Source organism: Hylobates moloch, unplaced genomic scaffold, assembly GCF_009828535.3.
Source record: "Hylobates moloch isolate HMO894 unplaced genomic scaffold, HMol_V3 SCAFFOLD_19, whole genome shotgun sequence".
NCBI lineage: Eukaryota > Metazoa > Chordata > Mammalia > Primates > Hylobatidae > Hylobates > Hylobates moloch.
In genome coordinates, this window is record NW_026652294.1 from 57212651 (window position 1) to 57238353 (window position 25703).

The following is a 25703-nucleotide window of genomic DNA, read 5'->3' on the forward strand; positions in this document are numbered from 1 at the left end:
AAGTAATCATTACTGGTCCAAGGGGGCGTTTTCAGCTTTAGTGAATTCAGCCTTACTAGACAGCTAAGGGTAATGAACCAAACACAAGACATTGTGCACCAGAAAGGCAAATTTGTAAGAGCACAATATTCTCTCTGTAGAATGGACAAATATAATTATCTTAAGTTCTCCACTAGTAGACAGATAAACTCAGAAGATCAATGTACTTCGTGTTATCTGTTGTGACGGTTAACATTGTTATCTTGATTGAATTGAAGGATGCAAAGTGTTGTGCGTAGGTGTATCTGTGAGGGTATTGCCAAAGGAGATTAAAATTTGAGTCAGTGGACTGGAAGAGGCAGACCCACACTCAGTCACTGTGGGCATCATCTAATCAGCTGCCAGCATGGCAAGAATTAAATAGGGAGGAGAAAATGGAAGAGGAGACTTGCTGAGTCTTCTGGCCTTCATCTTTCTGATGGATGCTTCCTGCCTTTGAAATCAGACTCCAAGTTCTTCAGCTTTTGAACTCTTGGACTTACACCAGTGATTTGGAAGGGGGTCTCAGGCCTTTGGCCACAGACTAAAGGCTGCACTGTTGACTTCTCTACTTGGGAGGTTTTGGGACACGGACTGATCCACCACTGGCTTCCTTGCTCCTCAACCTGCAGACAGCCTAAGGTGGGACTTTACCTTGTGATCATGTGAGTCAATTCTCCTTAATAAACTCCCTCTTATATATAAACATATCTTCTTAGTTCTGTCCCTCTGGAGAACTCTGACTAATATATCTATCTAACAAGAAGCCAGGGAATAGATGATCTCAAAGGAAACTTATCTTGACTTAAAAGGACAATAATGATAACACTAATAATAAGAATAAAAAGTTGCTAAATTTTATCATGTTTGTTATCAATCAGATATTGTTCTTAGCACTTAAAAAACTATTTTCACTTCATTCAATGAGAAATACCCTCATTTTCATATTTATTGAACATCTACTATATGCCCATCCCTACTTAGTTGCTAGAGATATCAGTGACCAAAGCAGACACTGACAGGTTGTACTGTTATCCTCTTTTACAAAAGGAAAACCCAGAAGCACAGGGAGCTATTGAGTTGTGGAGCTACAGTTGGAACCCAAAACATCTGACTCTAAATCCTCATTTCTTACATGTTCCCTGGGAATTATTTCTGGCCATAAGACCCAGAGCTGGTTTCTAGACCCCGGTCAATGTTTTCTTAGTACAGTCCTACATAAAGAAGGTCATGGTCTTTCTTTTCAGCTCCTTCGCCCTCTCCTTCACTGAAAAGCCCTATTTGTTTATGCTTGATATGTTATATCATGATAAAGATGGGCCCCAATTTATTTACATGTTATATACTAGTTTTGTTTTCTTGAGAATGTATATTCATAAACTTGAATGTAGTTGCAAAAATCTTTGTTCACCCTAGTAATATATTCATAAACAACTCTGTAAAAACCTGCATATTTCTATCCTTTTATTGAAATATCCATAAGGCCTTAGATTTCTATCTTAGCACAAGTTTAAGACTAAGTAATGACAAGCTAGAGACATGAGCTAAATCAGAACTAAACCAATGAACTAAGGCTCAGAGCGCAGGGGGACCACATCTAGAAGGGCTCACTGAAAGGATTAAAAGTGGGAATGGAAGGTATTCTGGAGAAATGAAGAGAGTCCAGTGTATTATAGGAGGAGGACTGTGATACCAAAGTCTCTGAGTCTCCTGACTTGCCAGCTGGTTGATGCCTTTTATGTTGCAGGCCAGCAGAGTTTGCTGCTGAGTTAATTTTACCACTTGTTTTGAGAAACTTGGTAAACATGATGGGCAATATATGGAGAGAACTAAAGAAATGGGGTTGGAAAAAAATAATGTGTTTGCATAGGTGGAAAGATATTTGCTAAAAACAGGCATAGAATTGGAGCAAACTATGCCTTTACTCCTTCCGTTTGGCCTTCCATTTTTTTAGGTGTGTCTTAAATAATGTGATAATTATGTCACCTTATCCAGTGATTTTTTAAGATTCTCCTCATACAAAAAATAGATGAATGACCATTTGCTTCTTGTTATCTTCATCCATTTTCCATGCGATAGTGAGGTCCATTTCTGTTCGATTTCCAAAATTTGGCATGTAATATTCAAAGTGCTTCTTTAGGTGAAAAAACCATGATTTTGGATTTTGAGTCCTTGGTCAGATGTTTTTGCCTGGTAGTGCTCTTATTCTTCTTTATGCATGGTTATAATTTTCTCTTTTTTTGCTGTCACAGATGTCGCCTTTAGTGATCTGACCAATTTTCTCTTTAGAATATTTTATCAGGACTCCATAAGATACTTATGAGCAGACACATCATCTTATCCAGTCTTGCTCCCTGGCATCTTGGCCCAGTCCCTATCATTTCAGGAGCTCAGCCAATATTCATGAAAAAGAGTAATCACTATAAAACTAGTGGAAAGAATATTACCAATACATATTAGATACATAATTTGAAAGGAAAATAAATCAAAAGATAACTTGTAAATTCTTCAAGGTTCTTCATTGGAAGTTATCATTGAAAATTATGTGGAATATTCAAAGAAAGAACAGCTACTTGCTTGTAGAACCATTTTCAAGTTTGTATTTTTAATAATTAGAATATCTGAATGAGAAATAATGACTTGGACAAATGGAAGACTCACTCTCCACTTTTCTTTCAGTGGTCTTCAAGTATCTGCAGAGATACCTGTCATAGTTTTCTTGTCTCCTCAGACAATAAGGAAAAAATTTCAATTTTATGATGCGTTCCAAGGCCTTATCCCATACTCTTGGCCTTTTTTCAACTTTAGCCAATGCCTTTGGGAACCAATTTAACCATTTCTTTCAAAGAGTCAATGATGCCATAAACTCTAATAAATGACATCTGTGTCCACTTCCCTGGGTTTGAATTGTGAAATCAGATTTTGGAACAGAGTTTTTAATGGAATATGCAAGCAAAAACATTGGTTTTTTTTTTTTCCGCTAAAAATAGCATTTGTACAAATATTATAAAAATGAAGATTAATCTTATTCAAAGAACTTGCCTTCTTTTACTACTAGTCACCCAATTGGACTCCCTTTCACAACTTCTTTGCATCTTGGTATCCCATGAGAATAAATCCAGGCCAAGTTAATTTGGTTGGAAGAGATACTTGCCCTGTAACATCTTGGCCTGTGAAAACATCTCCACTTGATGTACCACACAGTTTAACCTTTGCAATTGACTAAAATAGATTCAAGCACCACAGCCACATTTGGAGTTATATGTTGAAGATAGCAAAGCCACAAAATAAAAAGTACTCAGATCCCTGAATAGCCAACCAGACTCATCTAAGCAGGAACTCCTGCACTGAGGTTCTGTAGGAAGGAAAAGTAAATTTGCATATTGATCTAATTACTAATTGTTTTCTATTTATCTACTACAGCAGCTCTCATCAACTTAACTGACAAAGTTTTTAAAAATACTATCCTGAAGAAACTTTTCCATCAAAAATTAAATTTCCAACTTTGGAAACAGCAAATACCCCTCAAAGATTTAAGCAGATAAATTATAAATGATCATCTTAAGAAACTAATACATGTTCTTTTCTGCAAACATTTTTTATAAATTTGTAATACACAATATAATTTTGATATAATCTACTGACTTTGGTTTCAGATTTTCCTAGCTGGTTAAAAAATCTGAGATGACATTGCTTTTTTGGCTCAGGAAACAATAATGTAATTGATAAGAGAGAGTCATGAATATATAATAACTTTCTTGTTTATTTGCTGTCTTTTCTTTGAGGATTGTTAAGAGGGAAAAGCACCCTTCAATTTCCCCTCTGACAACCTCCCAGGCACAGAGGTCTTATTCCCTTTACTTCACATAGGGAATGATTCTTTGGAAATATTTCCAGACAGCAATTCCTAAATAAAGACAAGATAGATTTTCTACTTTTGTAGAAATTTACTTTTGTCAGCTGCAGTCGTTCCAGACTGTGATCAAGTCTGGAGAGTCGTTAATTGAGGAGGATCTTATGCTAAACAGCCAGTGTGTCGTCCCTGGGGAAGAGGCTGAAGATCTGTTGGAGCAGCTGACGGTGGAAACGGATGTCTCCTGTCTTCTGGATTTGGGTGATATTTCCTCGTTTCCTAGAAAACTTGAAGTGGGTTCTGTCATTAGGCATGATTGAGAGGGGATACTTTTCAGCTGTGTGAATAGCACTGCGGTTTCCTCCTGCCCTCTTTGTTTTCTAGCTATGGCTCCAAGACTTGTCCCTGCCAAGTGAGCAGGCAGCGCTGGAGAAGAGCATGTTGACTTCCGCCATTACCAGGGAGGTGTAGGCTACTGTGATTTCAGAGATTCACTAGCCGGCCGCGAGGGGGCGCGGGCCCGCTACGCAAAGAGCGCAAAGCTCCCAGCGCTGCGCACCACGGCCGCAGCAAGGCGCCAGAACGGCTTTTACTGATGCCCAGGATTTGGGAACCGCAGGTTTGAGTTTCGGGGCGTCCGGCAGCCCCAGGGAAACGTCGTCGCGGCTTATCGCGCCAACTCTGTGCAGCTTCAGCCTGAGTAAAAAAATCTCTTTTGCTGCTCAGGAGGCAGCTCCGCCGTGGTCTCCCTTGAGACATCTTCCTCAGGTAGCCAGCAGGGCCACCTTTTATTTTCGGGATTTTCCCCTGGGTTTGGGGCTTTTATTTCCCATAGAGACTTCAGCGAGACTTGTTTTTACAGAAGGACCCGTTGATTCTGGGACTTGAGGGCTCGAGATCGCACGGGTTTAATCTTCGGGATTCCGTTTGTGTGGGGGCGCGGGGCGGGGACGTCTTGGGGAAGGGGACACGCTGGACCCTGGGGCGAGCGGACGGGTCCTGGGAGCGCCCGGGGCTAGGGACGCCGTGCACCGGGCCAGAAGGAGAGAGGCGCCCGTGCCTGCCCCAGGGTGTACCAGGAGCTAAGCTTTCAGCTTCAGACGCCAACGTCGCTGAAACCATAATTCAGGTATATTAAAACTCAACAGCATTATTTTAAATAATACCAAAACAAGAATGTTGTGATCTTACTTCCCCAGCTTTAAAGGAAGCAAACTCAGCAATGCTTTCAAGATCCCTACTTTGTTTTATCTGGGAGAAGTCGCATGTCTGACATTTCCGGTGACTCAGTGACACTGAGATCATTTTATTTAACTTTGGTTTACTGAAAGGCCTTCTTCAGGACCCCGCCTTGACTTGTGTTGCTGAAAAGAGAAATGAGCAGTGTTGCCTACAAGGAGTAGAGGAGCGGTCAGAACTTTTTATTTTCTAGGGTAAGAATTTTATAATAGTCTGAGTAGAGTTTGCCACAATTTGTTACACTGGCCCCTCTCCTTTGTAAGACCGTCAGGGTCTTCTTACATTTCCTTCCTTTACTTAAAATTTTGATATTTGCCTCATCATGGATGTTTAGGCATTAATTTCCCATTTTAATATTGTATTAAAATAGTATTTGAGTTGATAATTTAAGTATATATATTTCAACATATAAAGGATATATATTTTATATTGATCTATTTCATATGTGTGTTTCTGTACATTTAAATACTTACATATAACATATTTATATATTTCAGCATATACTTTATATAAAATTATAACATGTATATATTTATATATTTAAATACCCATAATATATAAAATGTAAGTATATATACTACATATACTTACATATATATAGATATATAGTTATAAACCAAAACTAAAAATGAAATACTAAGCCACCCATTGGCTGAACACGCCCCCTTTTGGCCAATGGGACCCCTAAAAACCTTAACTGAATTCTCAACCATGATGGGAAGCAGGTTGGACATGCCTCATTTTATCCCCCTCCGTTTTGGAGTTTGAACACAAACTGGCCACCGTTAATGTTATAAGAGAAATAATAAGACAAAACAGACTCTTTGTGGCAATAAGATACCAAATTACAAGCAAGACCTAAGGCCATGCAAGGCAAGAGTTGAGTCATGCACTGCAAACCATAAAATCTCCTTAAATGGATTTTTAAAAATTAACCCAGTAAAATGTGGCTTACATTCGAACCTAACTCTCATATAGTATCACATGGCGGATTGCAGACCCGTTTATCTTAATTTAAGCATTCTTTTCTAATGACTTCAAATCTTTAGACAAAGCTTAACTCTTTCAACCAATTGCCAGCTAAATAATCTCTGAAACCCACCTGTGACTTTTAAATCCCCGCTTTGAGATGTCTTGCCTTTTCTGGCCAAACCAATGTATACCTTCCATGTATTGATTTATGATTTTACCTGCAATTCGTATCTCCCTGAAATGTCTAAAACCAAATTATAAACCAACCCCCTTGGGTGCACTTTTTCAGGACCTCTTAAAACTGTTTCTCCAGGATATGGTTGCTCATACTGGCTCAGAATAAACTTCTTTAAAATATTTTCCAGTCTTACAATTTCCTCTCCTAGAGTTTCCATTTAGGAGGCACCAGTGTGCAAGACCCTGGGAGTGTCAGGGGAGCTGAAATCAAAGCTTTTCTTGGATGGACTTGGTTGAATATGTACTATACAGATTATAAATACATGGTTGTTTGTATATATATATATTTTTTCTATATAGTTCACAAATGCAAACTATATAGATTATATTTATACTAAAGGTTACTATCTGTATTAGTCTGTTCTCATGCTGCTACTAAAGACATACCCAAGACTGTGTAATTTTTAAAGGAAAGAGGTTTAATTGACTCACAGTTCCACATGGCTGGGGAGGCCTCACAATCATGGCGGAAGGTGAATGAGGAGCAAAGTCATGTCTTACATGGTGGCAGGCAAGAGAGAGCTTGTGCAGGGAGGAGAACCCCCACTTATAAAACCATCAGATCTTGTGAGACTTATTCACTATCACGAGAACAGTATGGGAGAAACCGCCCCCATGGTTCAATTATCTCCACCTGGCCCCACTATTGACATGTGGAAATTATTACAATTCAAGGTGAGATTTGGGTGGAGACACAGCCAAACCACATCACTATAATTTATCATGTTCAGATTCTCAGCCAGTAATTTCCAAACTTTATTTCATTTAATCTTTACAGTTTCTAATATGACAACTACTAAAATATTCTCAATTTTTCAGAAGAGGAAACGAAAATCTGATGTTTAACTTGCTAAGAGTCACAGATTTTGTCAGAAAGTGGAGCTTTCTGCTGCCTCCCAACTACCCTCTTGATTTACTCTCAGTACTTCCTGTTGGCTGCACTGAGAATGCTAGTGCTTAATTAATCATAATCATGTCTTTAATGTCTGGCTTCTGCTGCCTGGAGGGCAATCATCATCCTGTCTTATTATCCTTGAATCCACATTGCCAAGCACATTGTTTGTCCCATATATGCAGTGAACTCATTTTTAGTGACAGAATGAAGACAACTGGATGAGTTAACCATTGATATGCCAGTTATATGCCCTGTGATCTATAGATTGTGATCTGTGGCTCCTGTAAAGAAAGGTGGAAGAAATCGAATCTAGTGCATTAGCCCCTTAAAAGGGAAATGGAGAAAGGTGAGGAAATGTGTATTTCAGTGCAATTTAATAAGTAAAAATGGGCCAGGCACAGTGGCTCACGCCTGTAATCCTAGCACTTTGGGAGGCTGAGACAGGCAGATAACTTGAGGTCAGGAGTTCAAAACCAGCCTGGCCAACATGGTGAAAACCTGCCTCTACTAAAAATACAGAAAAATTAGCCAGGCATGGTGGCAGGTTCCTGTAATCCCAGCTACTTGGGAAACTGAGGCAGGAGAATTGCTTGAAGCCGGGAGGCAGAGGTTGCAGTGAGCAGAGATCACACCATTGCACTCCAGCCTGGGTGACAGAGAGAGACTGTATCTAAAAAAAAAAAAAGAAAGGAAAAAGAAAAGAAAGTAAAAATGACATCTAAGATAAAACCTCTAAGTATCATTATTAGAATTTTAAGAGAAATAGATTGAGACTCAGACAGGTTTTTATTTCAACATTGTTTCTCATTCGGATGAATACATCCTGTTAGATCGAGATTTCTTTCATTTTCGGAGTGTTTAATTTCCATTATAATACAAAAGAAGTGCTGAGGTCATGACATTATCTGAGATCCATAAATAGAACAGAAAGTGAACAAAATGGAAAAAAAATTGAGATAAGTACAAAAACTGAAAATCCTAGCCTGGTTATGTAATAGTCTCACAACAAGAAAGTGCTGAGACAGCTGAGTGAAGGCTCACAAGGCCCAGCCAGCTGCATCCCACCAGTGGCCCTGCCAACCTTTTCACTAGTGACACTGAGGATGATGTTCTCCAGCTTTCTCTGTACGCTTAGCTATGACCTCGCCCAGCCTGCCAGAAGCAGGAGACCTGCACAGTTCTTCACCAAATGGAAGAATCTTCCTTTTCTTCCTCTCTGAAGGACAAGAATGTTTTCAGGTTCTCCTGGAGCAGATGTATGGCACCAAATTCCAAAAGGCTCAGGCCACCAATATTCTCCATGAGATGATCCAGCAGATCTCCAATGTTTTCAGCACAAAGGGCGGAAATTCCTCACTGTGCTTGATCAGTAGCTAGAATTTCTGGAGAACTGTTTGGAACAGGAAATGGAAGAGACCTTGGGTAGAACTCCAGCCTGGCTGTGAGGGGTTATTCCCGAAGGACCATCTCTATCTGAAAAAGAAAGTACATAGCTGCTGTGCCCAGGACATTGTCCTACCAGAAATTAAGAAGTAAAAATCAGTAAGTTATTTCTCTGTGCTAATAGGCTTATCAGAAAACTCAGAAGTTTGGAGAAGAGACTTAGACGTAAACCTCATTTTGGTCAGCTGGGTCTCATCTATTAATTTGTTGCTTTAAGCTCAATTCAAAGACTTTCCTTCTGCTTCTGTAATAAAATGTATTGAGTCATTTTTGTTAGTTTTTATCAATAAGAAGAAATTGTACAGTACTTTTGAATATAAGGAAAGCACATTTTTAGTTTGTAACAATTATAATTTATCTCATGATACTTGTCTTCAAATTTTATTCTTTATAAACATGGTCAGCTTTGCCTTTTTTTTTTTTTTTTTTTTTTTTTTTTTTTTTTGGAGTGTAGGAGGGAGTTAAATCTTAACTGTAAATGTTGGGTCTTACTCATACTCTTGAAAAGATACAAAATGTCCATAAACCTTTAATCTGCCATCAATTTCAAAAAGAACATAAATGGTTTTATTTATTTCATTGCTTCATAAAATATTTTGAGTATATCTGTTTCAAGTAATGTACTTATTTAGTGAATATATTGGTAAATAAGACAAATGTATTATTTCTGTAGTGGAGCACTCTGGCAAAGCTGACAGGTCTTACAGAGTACGTAATTGGTAGGAACCCTTTCTAGGGCTCTGAAGAAGATGCACCAAACACTTTGGCAGTTTTACTAGCTGGAACTAATTCAGTTTTATTTATGTTGTTTGAAAAAGGCAGGAGGATAGCTTGAGCCCAGGAGTTCAAGGCTGCCATGCACTGTGATCATGCCACTGCACTCTAGCCTGGGCAACGTAGCAAGACCTGTCTCTAAAGCAAACAAACATAAAAATTAAATGTTCTTTAACCATTCACTCCATGAGTCACTTGTATCATGGTAGCTCCTTCTGAGCAAATGTATTTTTTTTTCCCCAAACACCTGTATATTCTTTCTTGTAGCCTCCTCCTACTTCTTGTGGGTTTCTTTCTCTTATTCATACCCGTGTGCCTTTCTTAAATGGGGCCAAATTGAGGCCATTATTTCTCTGCTCTCCTTGATTCAATATCTGTGATTTTACTTGTGAGTATAGATATGAGATCCTCTTTTAGAGAAAGGGTTAATAATTATACTTGATAGTTTTATCTGTCATATATGATTTAAACTTGAAATATTGGGTCACAATCTAACTAATGTATTACAGGTGCTACATGAATGATATCGTGACGAAGAGACCTCAGGTTATCATGGTTATATGGCTAGGTTTAATTAAAATACTTTTTATTCTCTACATTTGTTTGAGAATAAAGAACACATTCCTTGATGCTGCCTTTATTTTCTTATGGCACATTAATCCTGAATTGATTACTAATTAAATGTTTCAGTGTTGCTCTGATCATGACCACCAAGGGCCTGACAGACAAATCACACAGGCTTCTTTCAGCCTTTATCAAAAATGATGATGATGATGATAGCAACTACAAATTATTTTCCCCTTTCTGAGGGACTCATTTAATCCCCTCACTATAATCTCATTTACCAAAAAACTGCATGCTAACAGAGTGTATATAACTAAAACAATCTAATAAAGGCAAATCTAGGTTTCAAAACCTAGATTTTGTCAGACTCCAAACTCCACCTCCTCACTCACAGCATTACATGTCTGTGCAAATTGCATATACTGAATCATCACTTATTTTCTAGAAAGCCTTACACTTTACTTATAATACACTGATGTTCCTTTATGGTCTCCTACAATTCTCAAATTGATTACAAATTATCAGATACTTTCACCAATTTGTGCCTCACTTACGAATGTGTAGATGTGTTGACAAAATGACAAGGAAGTATCTTGACCATTTTATATAGTTGGCAAAATGAAATTAACAGTTGGTAATTATCTCTGAGAGTCTAAAATGTAATCAACAAAGTTAGTAATCATCATAATTATTGATATAAAATAACCATATTTACTATGGCCCAGGTGGCTCTATACGTTGCTCAGTTAATTCTCACCGTAAGTTCACGAGGTGCGTGGGAGACAAGACCTGTGAGACTTATGACCTCTGGACCAGTGAGTGAGTTTCTTACAGTTATTTCAGTGACTCCTGTAGAAAACAGAGCTAGTGGCTCTTGTGGTTGGAAAGGAGAGGATACTTATGCTTCCAATTTACATGACTATGGGAAATGATTGGGAAAATAGAAGATGACATATGCTGATGAATGAAATGTGAAGGATGGAGGAGAGCAGAGCAGGTGAGGAGTGCCGTCAGCAGAGATCAGGACACGGAGAATTTCAATCACCAGCACAGCAGTGACACGTAGCACGCGACCACTGCTAACAGCGCACAAAGCTCCCTTCGCTGTTACAAACAGCCGGCAGAGGGCGCCGGACCAGCGGTAACGGACCCACCAGCGACCCTAACCCGCGGTCGCCGCTTCCTCAAGGAAACCCGCGCTCGGGGTCCGCAGAGTCGAGGCCGAGGCGCTTGGGGATTAGGGTCCGCGGTCCTCGTGAGCAGCGAGTAAACGCCGCCTTTCACGGCTCTGACTACAGAGGGAGAGCTCTACCGCCGCCTCCCCCGAGACATTTTTCTCATGGAACATTTTAGAGAGACCGTTTTACCAACGTGCCAGTGTATTGAGGGGACTGACGGCTCAAAATCAGATCGTGCCGTAGTCTGTGTTAGAGATTTAGGGCCATTTCTGCGGAGAAAGACCCGAATTCAGAGAAAGGGGAAAATCATGAACAATCAGGAAGCGAGTTTACAAAGTGCTGTCCACCTTTCAGTGGACAGGGCACCCCGGGGGAAAAGGAAAATGTGTGCCCCTATGTAGGTGATTTTATTAAGTTTTAATGGTTATTTTTTCCTACAACAAAGTAGTTGAAAAAACTGAAAACTATTAAAACACATTATTTTAAGTTTAAATATGCCAAGACCAGACTTTTTTTTTTTTTTTTTTGGTAAGTTTTTGATTTTAATGTAGGCAAACATCAGAATACTTTCAAAATTACTTTTCTGCTTACTCATTTTCAATTAAGAGCATTACCATGTTTGGCAATATCTCATGAACCAATAACTATCTTCATTAATTTCAACTTACAGGAACTTTTAAATCTCATTTGTTTTAAGCAAGGGCTTTCTATGAAGCATTCAGCTTTATATGCTGTATAGTCATGGTTTTCACTGGAGAATTTTATTAACATTTTCCACTTGGTTCAAAATGTCATCCCACATAGATAAGTTGCATAAAAATGTGTAATCTGTTTGCATGAAGATGCTTTCCATTTCAGCATAATGTAGGGTTGCATTTGGTATCATTTACTGCTTAATACATATCTTAAGTGCCAATATATCGATTTTGATTTTTATGCCCTAGATATCCTTAAGTGTTTTTAATGTAGTGGTTAATACAGACATGATAATTTCCCATCTGCTACTTGAATTCAAAAATGTAGATATACCCTTTGTACAATACTTTTAAAAGGTTACTTTAATTCACAAATGCAGAATTTTACATAAGATTATGAGCTGAGTAAGACACAAATGTGACATAATCATTTTGGGTGGGAAATAATGGCTTTCATGCCTTTGTGTACACCTGCCACCATTGCCTCATTATCATATACTTGGCTAATGTCATTTTTATGTCCATATCATTTTCTAGTTTATTAACAATTTCATGAACTAGATATATTAAGGTTTTTCTTTCATTTTAAAAATGTCAAAACAATTGTTAACATCATTCTTAATGTGAACATAATGGACTATATATATTGTATAATCAAAAAATAAAGTATTTTGTTTTTATATTCTTTCTCAATAGTGGTTTATATCTAACATGATTACCTATAACATTATGACTCATTTTGAACTTTATTTACAAATAAGACTCAGAATCTTTTGTATTATTAATTATATGAGTAGCTATAGCAATATTATAATAACTGAAAAGCTCAACTAAAATTGAGAATATTCCAGAGTTTGGGCTTCTAATACTCTGGGACCTTCTAAGAGATTAATTATTTTTTGCACAAAATAAAACAATATTGAAAATCACTTGCAAAAATTTTCTAACATTTTTGTTTCTCTGATTTTATTGCTTCTGTAAGCATCACCTAGTAACTTAGGAGACTGAAAGATTTTGTAAACTTTCTATTTTAGGAAACATGATGAAACATCACCACTTCATGGTCACAAGTTTTGTTTGAGTTTTACAAGTCTTTGAATATATTTTGAGGTGCTAATATTTGATTACGTTGTATTCCTGATAAAACGTATGCATGGAAACAATTTTAAAAGGATTCTTTGGAATAAAAGAGGATGTCACAATGAATCAACTCTTCATTAGAACATTTTTACAAAACCAGTTTTTTGAAAACATTTAGCCATAATGGAACAGACTCTCAAAAAGCTGAATCTTGTCCTTGGTCAAGCATGAACAACTTTTTAGAGGGCCAAATGGGACACAGCCATAGCAGACAAATCTATATACCATAGCAGACAAATATATATAATTACACATATTGTGGTATTTTTTACCATGAAAATAACAGAGCCAGATGTGCTATTGCGTGCCTGTAACCCCAGCTAATCAGGAGGCTGAGGTAAGAGGCAGGAGGATTGCTTGAGCCCAGGAGTTTGAGACTGCCGTGAGTTATTATCATGCTACTGCACTCCCACCAGGGCGACAGAGTGAGATTCCATCTTAAAAACAAAAAAGAAAAGAAAAAGTATAATACACAGAAACTGCAAGTATCTTAGGCATATAGCACAATGAATATTCATACACTGAATGCACTATGAAACTAACACCTGTGTGAAAAATTAAAGATTGCTCAGGACCTAGAAGCCTCCTGAGTGTTGCCTTCTCGTCACTACTTAAAACCAGCTTTCCTGTTTCTTCCCTGAGGGTAGCTACTCTGACTTCTAACAGTCCTATTATTTTTAGTAGGCATACTTTGATGCCTTTTGTGTGTATTTACTCATTTAATCCTTACAATAATCCTATGGAAAAAAATACTATAATTGTCCCCATATTAAAGATGAGGAAACTAGGGAACACACGTTTAGGCTATTTTACAAGGTCAGAGCTGGGATCCAGGCTATGAACTGTGGCTGCAGAATCACACTTTTTTTTTTTTTTTTTTTTGAGACGGAGTCTGGCTCCGTGCCCAGGCTGGAGTGCAGTGGCGCGATCCCAGATCACCGAAACCTCCGTCTCCCTGGCTCAAGCGAGGATCAGACTTTTAAACCAACAAACAATCCTATGACAAATAACGGCAAAGCTGGAAAAGTTCAACACAATTAGATGTGTTGAAGAATAACCACTGACGTCCACATAACACTTTGCGGTGGTTTTACACTCACTATTAGCATTCATATTTTCTAAATTGTGTCTTAGAAGGTTGTGGAGAGCATGAGGCTCAGGGAAGAAAAGAGATTTTCCTGAAGGCCACAGCTGGCAAGGAACAGAGTCAAATTTGAGCATGGGGCAGAACCATTATTTTTTTCTCCTTCCCACAGAACAGGCAGAACCTGAGGCCAGGAGGGTTAAGAGTTGTAGTCTCCTCTCTCCAGTCGGCCCATCTCAGCACTCTGCACGTGGGGGATGCTAAACTAGTGTGAAAGTCACCCTTTGTTTCTGGACGTAATGTTGAGATGCACTCCAAACTCCCAGACTTCTTGGGGGAGCCTGGACTGCACTAGTGCTGGTGACAGAAGATTGGTTTATAACCTAGTTTCTAGGAGGATTAGAGGAGAATTAGGGGGAGGAGTGAGGCACTGGGTGAGCAGAGCAGAGGTTCTCTGTAAATATGGGGCTCCACTAGGGTGACTTGTGAGTACTTGATCTGTCCTGACAGCCCACACAACTTTGGAGGAGGGGATCATGGCATCTATAGTGGGCACACACTTTTACACAATATCGATATTTGGGTGAACTTAACTGTCAAAATAATTCTATGTAAACAACACAGTTGTAATTTTTAACAAATTTGACAAATTCTATCTGTGCAGTCAAGAGCCCAGAATACCAGATTTTGGGGAGTTTCTTACATTCCAAGTTCTCAAGCTGCTGCTGGCTCTAGGAACATCTTCACAGATCTTGATGTTCACTTTTGTTTATTAAGCAAATGACTATCATATGACTGGTGCAATCTCCTCTTAGAGGAATAAGAACTTCAATGCACCTAAATGAATCCACAATGAGCTACTGGATTTCTCTACTGGCTTGTGAAGTATGTATGTGCGGGCAGTGTCGGTACTGCAGATCCCTCCATTACTGCACTTCTGTGCTTGGCTGGTCATCTGTGGAGACTTGTCCACTGCAAGGCAGGACATTGGCAGGCAGGAAGAGTCAAGGTGTATCTGCCTTCAAATTCAGCTGCTTCCTGCTGACACTGCGCTGATTCCGCAAAGACATTTGTGACCAACATAGTTGCGACCCAAGTTTCTCCTCATCCTCTTCCCAAGTGAGAACGTGCCTTCAGCGGCTAAAGGCCAGAGCCTGAGAGAGACTTAGCCCAGAGTGGATGAGTGGCTCAGTGCTGCAGTGAATCAGCTCTTACCCCCAGCTCTGCTGCTGCCAGCACTGCCTCGGTTCTCCAATTCTTTTGAATATGGAGTTGACCCTTGAAAAACACAGGTTTGAAGTACGAGGGCCCACTTATAAGTGGATTTACTTCCACTTCTGCCACCTCTCAAGACAGCAAGACCAACCCCTCCTCTTCCTCCTCCTGCTTCGCAGCTTAGTGTGATGATGACCTTGATGATGATCCATTTCCACTTAATGAATAATAAATATATTTTCTCTTTCTAGCTTGCTTTATTGTGAGAATATATATTATGTATAACATACAAAACATGTGTTAATTGATGGTTTATGTTATTGATAAGGCTTTCAGTTGACAGTAGGCTATTAGTAGTTAAGTTTTCGGAAAGTCAAAAGTTATATGCAGATTTTTCACTTTGAGGGGGGTCAGGCTCTAACTCCTGCATTGTTCTAGAGTCAACTATGCATAAAGTCAATAACTCTTGATATGGCTGAAGAGATTTTCAGGGCAAAGTGACAGCACAGAGTTAGCTAGGACAATCTTTTCACACTAAAAATAACAATGTAACAAAATGAACAAAAGCAAGTAAAATTATGCATATATGTATAAGTTATATGCATGCATGTCTATATGTATGTCTGTGTATGTGCATATATACATATATATATTATTCCTAATCTTCTACAGCATTCCATGAATAGAAAGGATCATAATAATTGAAATATGTAAGGCAATCAAATAAAGAAACAGAGATTCAATAGTTGCCAAGCCTTTCCCTTGCTCCTAACCTGGTCCACCCAGAAGCAGTCATGGAGAAAAGAAAAAGGACAAAAATCTACTAAAATATTACTAAGACCCTCCCCTCCAATTTACAGCGAAACACACTAAAGCATTGGCTAGGAAATCTGAAACAATGATTCAAGAAACCCTAGTAAATTGATGTCCCTTCCAGCTGCCTGAGCAATCAATGTACATACACACACACACACACACACACACGCACAGAAACCTCCTCATTAATGACCTCAAATACAAAATTGTGCAGGTTACAGTAACATCTCCCAAATTCTACCAACATCCATACACTTCCATGAAAAAGCCTCTGACTGTCAGTTGACAATGTAGAATTCTCTAACAAGTTCTTAAAATACATCTGAGCTCTCTATTTGACTAATGTGACGATGAATATATTTTCAAATTATACAGGCAGACATTATTATCTGATATTCGTAATGAACCTGTGAAACTGGAAATTTACTGTTGACAAAGACATTTCACACACTATCAACTATATGATTTCCCACTGATTTAAACTACCACTGCACTTCCACACTGAGTTTTTCCAGCTCCACTTCATAGTGTGGGTAAGGAAGGTTAGTCAGGAGATTGTGGCGTGCACAACAGGCTGGAAGCAGGAAATACATTTTAATTAACTTCACTCATTTCGTTTATAAGTTCTAACAATGTGTGTGTATCCCTGTGTGTGTTTGTAATCTTTAGGATTTTCTACATATAAGATCATTCTGTCTGCCAACAGAGATCATTTTACTTCTTCCTTTCCAATTTGTATGCCTTTTATTTCATTTTCTTACCAATTCCTCTGGCTAGGACTTCAAGTACTATATTAAATAGAAGTGGTGAGAGTGGAATTATTGCTTTGTTTCTGATCTTAGAGTAAAAGTTTTTAGTTTTTCACCACTGAATATGATGTTAGCTGTGGGATTTTCATATAATAGTCTTTATCACGTTGAAATAATTTCCTTCTATTTCTAGTTGAGTGTTTTTATCATGAAAGGATTTTGAATGTTGTGAAATGCTTTTTCAGCATCAGTTGAGACTATTACAGTTTCTCCCCCTTCGTTCTGTTAATGAAGTGTATGACATTCACTGGGTTTTTAAAAAAATATGTTGAACCATCTTTGTATACCAGGAGTAAATCCCAGTTAGTCATAATGCATAATCCTTTTAATGTGCTATTAAATCTGAGTTCCAAGTTTTTTGTTAAGGACTTTTGCATCAATATTCAGTAGGGATGTTGGTCTTTAGTAGTTTTTGTGTCATGTCCTTGTCTGGCTTTGATATGTGGATAATGCTAGACTCATAAAATCAGTTTGAAAGAGTACCTTCCTCATCAATATTATGGAAGGGCTGAGAAAGACTAGTGTAAATTTTTCTTTAAATGTTCAGCAGAATTCTCCAGTGAAGCCATGTGTCCCTGGGTTTTTCTTTGTTCAGAAGTTTTTACTTATTGATTTAGTCTCCTTACCAGTTATAGGTCTGCTCAGATTTTTTTGTTTCTTCATGATTCAGCCTTAGCAGATTTTATGTGTATGTTTCTAGAAATTTATCCATTTCCTGTACAATATTAAATTTGTTGACATTTAATTGTTCTAATAGTCTCTTATCTTTTTTATTTCTATAGCATCAGCTCCAATGTCTCCTCTTTTGTTTCTGATTTTTGTTCTTCGAGTCTTCTGTCTTTTTTCTTAATCAATCTAGTTAGGGGTTTGTCAATTTTTAAAAATTGTCAAAAAACCAACTATTACTTTGCTAATTTTTAAATTACTTTTTCTCTATTTTGTTTATCTTTGCTCCAATTTTTATAATTTCCTGCCTTGTGCCAGCTTTGGGTTTAGTTTGCACTCCTTTTTCTAGCTACACAAGATATAAAATTGGGTAGTTTATTTGAGCTCTTTCTTCCTTTTTAGTGTAAGCTTTTATAGCTGTACATTTTCCACTTAGTACTGCTTTTACTGCATCATGCAAGTTTTGTAATGTTGTCTTTTTATTTTCATTTATCTCAAGACATTTTCTAATTTCTCTTGACTTCCTTCTTAAATTCTTAACCTCATTTAGACATACATTTATTTTCTTTTTGGCCCTATGCATTGGGATGCAAAATCAGACTAGTTTTATTTTGTACAAAAAGTAAAATGAGAAAGAGATATATTTGGTCTTGTGAGCACTATATGGAAATACTTTATATTCCATTTGTTTTATCATATTCATATCTCTTTATTAACATAAAGCTGAAGGTGAATAAAAAATCCAGGGTTAGTCAAACAAATATTCCATGGTCAAATACCACATAAAAAGTAAATATACCTAAGTTCCCAGCAAAATCTGAATTGAACGTAGACAAAACGCTCATTTCTCAGTGTTTGACAGACTAACAGTTTGAGCCAATAAAAATGTACTAACTGGATAAACTACTAAAAGTTGTTAATTTTTGCAATGTATATTTCTGAAAAGAAAGTTTATCTATTATAGAAATTCCTGTGCCCATTTAAGAACTTTGAGCATTTTAATTCTTTAATAATATAGTTTAATTGCATCATGAAAATAATCAATAATACAATTTATTTGGTTTATTTTAAAAAACTGATTCTTTCTGCTCTCCCTATATATAGACTGATTTTATACTAATGTTGCCTAAAGATCATCAAATTGTTTGAAGCCTAGGTTTCTGAGGGATGGAAAATGATGTCACAACTATTTACAGTTCATACACACATTCTGGGGATTTAATACATCCTTTACAAGTGCAGGAAAGGTGGAAGATTGATGATTTGGGGGAATTAGGGCTACCACACCCCAGAGGGTGGTATGGTATGTTGTCTGTTGTGAGCTGTGTGAATCAGAGAGTTTGAATTTAGACATATATTTAGAAAGAGGAAAAGACGAACCAATCAAAAATAATAACTATAATAACTTTTCAAGACATAGACAATACAGTTAAGATATAAATGGAAACAAAAAAAGTTAAAAGTGGAGAGATGAAGTTTGATTTTTTGTTTTCTTTTTGCTTGTTTGTTTGTTTATGTAATCAGTGTTATCAGTTTAAAATAGTGAGTTATAAGACACTATATGCAAGCCTCATGGTAACCTCAAATCTAAAACATACAACAAATACACACAAAATAAAAAGGAGAGGCTGGGCGCGGTGGCTCACGCTTGTAATCCTAGCACTTTGGGAGGCCGAGGCAGGTGGATCACGAGGTCAGGAGATCGAGACCACGGTGAAACCCCGTCTCTACTAAAAATACAAAAAATTAGCTGGGCGTGGTGGCGGGCGCCTGTAGTCCCAGCTACTCGGAGAGGCTGAGGCAGGAGAATGGCGTGAACCCGGGAGGCGGAGCTTGCAGTGAGCCGAGATCGCGCCACTGCACTCCAGCCTGGGTGAGAGAGCGAGACTCCGTCTCAAAAAAAAAAAAATAAATAAAAAGGAGAAATTAAAACACACCACGAGAGAAAATCACCTACATTAAAAGAAAGACAAAAAGGAAGAAAATAAGGAAGAGAAGGCCATCAAATAATCAGAAAATGAATAACAAAATGACAGGAATAAGTCCTCATAAATAATAACATTGAATGTAAATGGACTAAGCTCTCCAATCAAAAGACAGGGAGTGGCTGAATGTATTTTTTTAAAAAATATTACACCCAGCTGTGCATGGTGGCGCACACCTATAATCCCAGCATTTTGGGAGACTGAGACTTGTGGATCACTTGAGCCCAGGAGTTTGAGACCAGCCTGGCCAACATGGCAAAACCCCGTCTCTACTAAAAATACAAAAAATTAGCCGAACATGGTGGCATACACCTGTGGTCCCAGCTGCTAGAGAGGCTGAGGCACAAGAATTGCTTGAACTTGGGAGGTGGAGGTTGCAGTGAGCTAAGATCGATCGAGCCACTGCACGCCAGCCTAGGAGACAGAATAAGACTCTGCCTCAAAAAAACAAAGCAAAACAAAACAAAACAAAAAACCCTTAGATCCAATGATCCATTGCCTACAAGAAGTATGCTTCACCTATAAAGACACATATAGACTGAAAGTAAAGGGATGGAAAAATATTCTATGCCTATGGAAACAAACAAAAAGAAACAGAAGCTACATTTATATCAGACAAAATAGACTGCAAGACAAAAACTATGAAAAGGGAGAAAGAAGGTCATTATACAGTGATAAAGGGGTCCATTTAGCAAGAGCATATAACAATTCTAAATATATATTCACCCAATACTGGAGCACTCAGGTATATAAAGCAAATATTATTAGAGCCAAAGAGAGAGATAGACTCCTATACAATAATAACTGGAGACTTTAACACCCCACTTTCAGCACTGGACAGATCATCCAGACAGAAAATTAACAGACATCAAACTTCATCTGCACCATAGGCCAAATGGACCAAATAGATATTTACAGAACATTTGATCCAACAGCTGTAGAATACACATTCTTATCCTCAGCACATGGATAATTCTCAAGGATATACCAAATGCTAGGTCACAAAACAAATCTTAAAATTTAGAAAAAAAGTGAAATAATATCAAACGTTTTCTCTCACCACAGACTAAGAAAAAAAGAAGTCCCAAATAAATAAAATCTGAGATAAAAAAGGAGACATCACAACCAATACCACAAAAAATTAAAGGATCATTAGAGGATACTATGAAACTATATGCCAATAAATTGGAAAACCCGAACAAAATAGATGATTCCTAGAAACATACAACATATTTGTCTGTTCAGGTTTTGTATTTTTTCACAGTTCCATGAAGAAATACAAGAATGGTTCTAGAAGAAATACAAGAATTGTTTCTTGTATTTCTTCATGGTTTTTGTATTTCTTCATGGAACCATGTAACAATGGAACCATGAAGAAATACAAAATGTGAACAGACCAATAACAAGTAATGAGATGGAAGCCATAATAAAAAGTCTCCCAGAAAAGAACACAGGATCTGGTGGCTTCACTGATGAATTTTGCCAAATATTTAAAAAACTAATACCAATTCAACTCAAATTATTAAAAAAAATACAGGTGGACAGAATCTTTCCAAATGTATTCTATGAGGCCAGTATTACTCTGATAATAAAACCAGAGAAAGACACATTAAAAAGAAAGAAAACTATAGGCCAATATCTCTGATGAATGTTGATGCAGAAATCGTCAACAACAAATTAGCAAACTGAATTCAAGAACACATTAAAACAATCATTCATCATGAACAAGTGGAATTTGTCCTAGAGATTCAAGTGTGATTAGGTATGTGCAGATCAATGGGTTTAATGTTGTTCAATGAACATAATGTCCTCCAGCTCCATCCATGTTGTTGCAAATGACAGGATCTTATTTTTTTTATGGCTAAGTAGTACTCCATTGTGTATAAGTGCCATATTTTCTTCATCCATTCATATGTTAGACACCTAAGTTGCTTCCAAATCTTAGCTATTGTGAATAGTGCTGCAATAAACATGGGAGTGTAAATATTTTGTTGACATACTGATTTCATTTCCTTTGGATAAATACTCAGTAGTGGGATTGCTGGATCATATGGGGGAAAATGGAGATGGTTAATGGGCACAAAAATATAGTTAGAAAAAATGAATATGATTCAGTATTTGATAGCACAATAGGATGACTACAGTTAATGGTAATTTATTATATATTATAAAATAACTAAAATAGTATAAATGGGATGTATGTAGCAGAGAGAAATGATAAATGTTTGAAGCATTGGATACTCCATTCACCCTGCTGTGATTATTATGAATTGTCTGCCTATATAAAAATATTTCACTTATCCCATAAACACAGATGCCTCTTATGTACCCACAAAAATCTATTTTCAAAAAAGTTGCTCTAAAAATATAGTTATCAAGTTAAGTAAAATGTCAATAGCCTTTTAATTTAATTTTTAATTGTTTTATCATTCTTTGCAATGATAAAAAACATTAACTTTATACTTTTTAATTTAATGTATAGAATAGAGATATACATAGGATATGTAAATAGATACACAGTATATATGTGATTAAAATATAATGGGAGATTCAATCAGAAAAAAGTTTCTAAAAAGGCTCTGGGGTAAAAGAGGAAGGAAACAATAATGAAAAAAATGTGGTGAGAAAAACAGCTTAAAACCCATGTAAAGAGTGCATAAAGAAAGCAAAAAGAGAAGTAGAAAGTAACACAGGGGCGTTTGGAAAATGTAAACGAGTATGTTCCCTATTTAAGGCTAGGCACAAAGCAAGGTCTTCAGAGAACCTGGAGCCTAAGGTTTAGGCTCACCCATTTCAACCAGTCTAGCAGCATCCGCAACATCTACAATGGCCTTGACCTTTGCTTTACTGGTGGCCCTCTTGGTGCTCAGCTGCAAGTCAAGCTGCTCTCTGGGCTGTGATCTGCCTCAAACCCACAGCATGGGTAACAGGAGGACCTTGATGCTCCTGGCACAAATGAGGAGAATCTCTCCTTTCTCCTGCTTGAAGGACAGACATGACTTTGGATTTCCCCAGGAGGAGTTTGGCAACCAGTTCCAAAAGGCTCAAACCATCCCTGTCCTCCATGAGATGATCCAGCAGATCTTCAATCTCTTCAGCACAAAGGACTCATCTGCTGCTTGGGATGAGACCCTCCTAGACAAATTCTACACTGAACTCTACCAGCAGCTGAATGACCTGGAAGCCTGTGTGATGCAGGAGGTGGGGGTGACAGAGACTCCCCTGATGAAGGAGGACTCCATTCTGGCTGTGAGGAAATACTTCCAAAGAATCACTCTCTATCTGACAGAGAAGAAATACAGCCCTTGTGCCTGGGAGGTTGTCAGAGCAGAAATCATGAGATCCCTCTCTTTATCAACAAACTTGCAAGAAAGATTAAGGAGGAAGGAATGAAAACTAGTTCAACATGGAAATGATTTTCATTGATTCATACGCCTGCTCACCTTTTTATGATCTGCCATTTCAAAGACTCATGTTTCTGCTATGACCATGACACAATTTAAATCTTTTCAAATGTTTTTAGGTGTATTAATCAACATTGTATTCAGCTCTTAAGGCACTAGTCCCTTACAGATGACCATGGTGACTGATCTATTATCTATTTAAATATTTTTAAAATATTATTTATTTAACTATTTATAAAACAACTTATTTTTGTTCATATTATGTCATGTGCACCTTTGCACAGTGGTTAATATAATAAAATATGTTCTTTGTATTTGGTAAATTTATTTTGTGTTGTTCATTGAACTTTTGCTATGGAAACTTTTTGTACTTGTTTATTCTTTAAAATGAAATTCCAAGCCTAATTGTGCAATCTGATTAAAGAATAACTGGTACACTTCATTTATCCATCAATATTATATTCAAGATATAAGTAAAACTAAACTTTCTGTAAACCAGGTTGTATGTTATACTCAAGATAACAAGGTAAACCTAACAAATACAATTCTGCTCTCTTGTGTATTTGATTTTTGTATGAAAAAACCTAAAAATGGTAATCATACTTAATTATCAGTTATGGTAAATGGTATGAAGAGAAGAAGGAACAACCGATTATTTCTCTCTGCAGAAGGTAAATTGAGGCATGTGAGGAAATAAAAATAAGACAGAGATATTCTCCTTAAATTGACTAGTATACATCTATTAGAAAATGTCCATTGCCAGTTAGATATATAAGTTTGCAATTTGCAAGGAATGCGATTGCTGGGGGTTTATATGTGATAAGAGAAAGCCAAGAAATGAAGGGCATGGTGTCGGGAGAGAGTGTAGAGAGGGAAAAAGGTTTAAACATGATTCTGAGGAACTTTCACTTTTAAAGGGAGGGGAGAGAAAAGCCGCAAAGGAAACATCCACAGCCACAAAGGAATGGCTGTACATTAGAAGGCAACAGCAGAGAAAGATAATGAAAGTGTATTTAGGACGATAAATGCTTGAGCCCAGGAGTTCAAGGCTGCAGTGAGCCATGATCACAACACTGCAGTCCAGCCTGGGAGACAGAGGGAGAGTGACCCCATCTTAAAATAAGAAAGAAACAAAAGGAAATAAATGTGCCGAGAAGAGGATTCAGTGGATTTGCCCAAGGTGTGGCTTGAAACTGCCTACTAATTGGGAAATAGACGGCATTGGCACCCTTAGCGAGAATTGATTGGGTAAAATTAATACACAGAAGCCATATTGGAGGAAGTTTAAATAAGATAAGTTAGTGAACTGAAGTGGAGAAAGAAATAAAATGGGATTAGAAAAGGATGTGGGTTATTTTTTCTGTGCATAGTTTTTCCTTTTTTGCAATGTATATTTTTCTGAATAGGTTTCACGTAATTGAGGTACTGGCAAATGACATTAATATATTTCATATATTTATTTTAAGTCATGGCATATTTAATTACAATAGTAATTTATCAGTTTTAATTAATACTACTGTGACTATCAGTAAGATGCCTAGTTTTGTTAATTATTTAGGCAGGAATAGATAACTAATTCAATCTTTCATCAAAATATTCAGTTAATATTGATAATATAATGGTTACTGCAATTATTGGCTTTAATTAAGTTACTTAACTTGCGCCATTGTCATGCTAGTTTACTACAATTTGACTGCAATTCTCTGGTAGAGCCAGATACAATAAGAAATCTTTTATAATACTCCTTGGTAATTTTTCCTGATTTTATGAATATTACAATCTTACATGAATACAAAAATAACTAAATTACCATAAACATATAAACTGACAAACGTCCTTCACAAATTAAATTGGGAAACTGGATCAGAGAATCTCTTCCTCAATACTTAAGGGAAAGAAAAAAATTAGTCAAACCAGCTAAAAATACAACCCGAACCATGGAAATTCAGAAAGTACCAAAGAGTTGTGTATAATTCACAAGTACAAGGAGATTTAGCAATTGTAATAGAAATCCAGAAAACAAAACCGACAAAATCACTCATAATTTGCATTAAAGACTTTAACGTTTAAATTTCATTCTGCTTGGATGTATGTGTGATGTTGATCAATCCACTTAATCTCACTGAGCCTCACTTTTCTCATAAAAATTAGGTTTAAAATATTTATGTAGTTGTGAATATTAGAAAAAACATGCATTTTAAAGCACCTACCACTGTGTCTTCTATCTAGTAAGAAGTTAAAATATGATAGGTATTTCCCTATTTTCTTCATACAGCTGTAGATGAGGATAATATTTATCTTTCTATAAAATTCTTAGGACCTGTGCCCTAAATTTCTGTAAGTGACTGCCAAAGGAAGCGGCCTAAAAAAACTAGATTCTGTCAGCAACTATAGAATGGTTGAAAAATGCTCACTCCTCATTTCAAAGAAATGTCCTATTTATATTCAGTCAGGGAATGCTGGCTTGTATAAATACCTGACAGGAGAATAAGCATATAGATTGACGTGCAGAAGACATGTGATGTTTATTTACTGATTCAGGCACCTGACACATTCCCTCCCTGGCTCTCAGCATTGCAGGAGGCATTTCCATAGCATCAGGGCTTCCTTGCTCTCCGAGGTGGATTTCCCATGGGACCCTGGTCATTCATTCCCTTGACTTTCCTGCCCATTCACACAGAGCTGCTTTCTGTTCTATTGTGGTTCTGGCTTCATA

At 37.2% G+C, this 25703-nt stretch overlaps 1 protein-coding gene across 1 annotated transcript; it reads left to right on the forward strand.

The window, feature by feature from the left end:
• The first annotated feature begins 22340 nt into the window (after positions 1-22340).
• LOC116458332 (interferon alpha-2) lies at positions 22341-23485 on the forward strand. The gene has a single exon (XM_032137963.2). The coding sequence runs from the start codon at positions 22410-22412 to the stop codon at positions 22974-22976; it is 567 nt and encodes a 188-aa protein (XP_031993854.1). The 5' UTR covers positions 22341-22409; the 3' UTR covers positions 22977-23485.
• The last annotated feature ends 2218 nt before the right edge of the window (positions 23486-25703 follow it).

Excerpts from the sequence above, each read along its gene's own strand:
- LOC116458332 (XM_032137963.2), top strand. The coding sequence starts at position 22,410 with ATGGCCTTGACCTTTGCTTTACTGGTGGCCCTCTTGGTGCTCAGCTGC.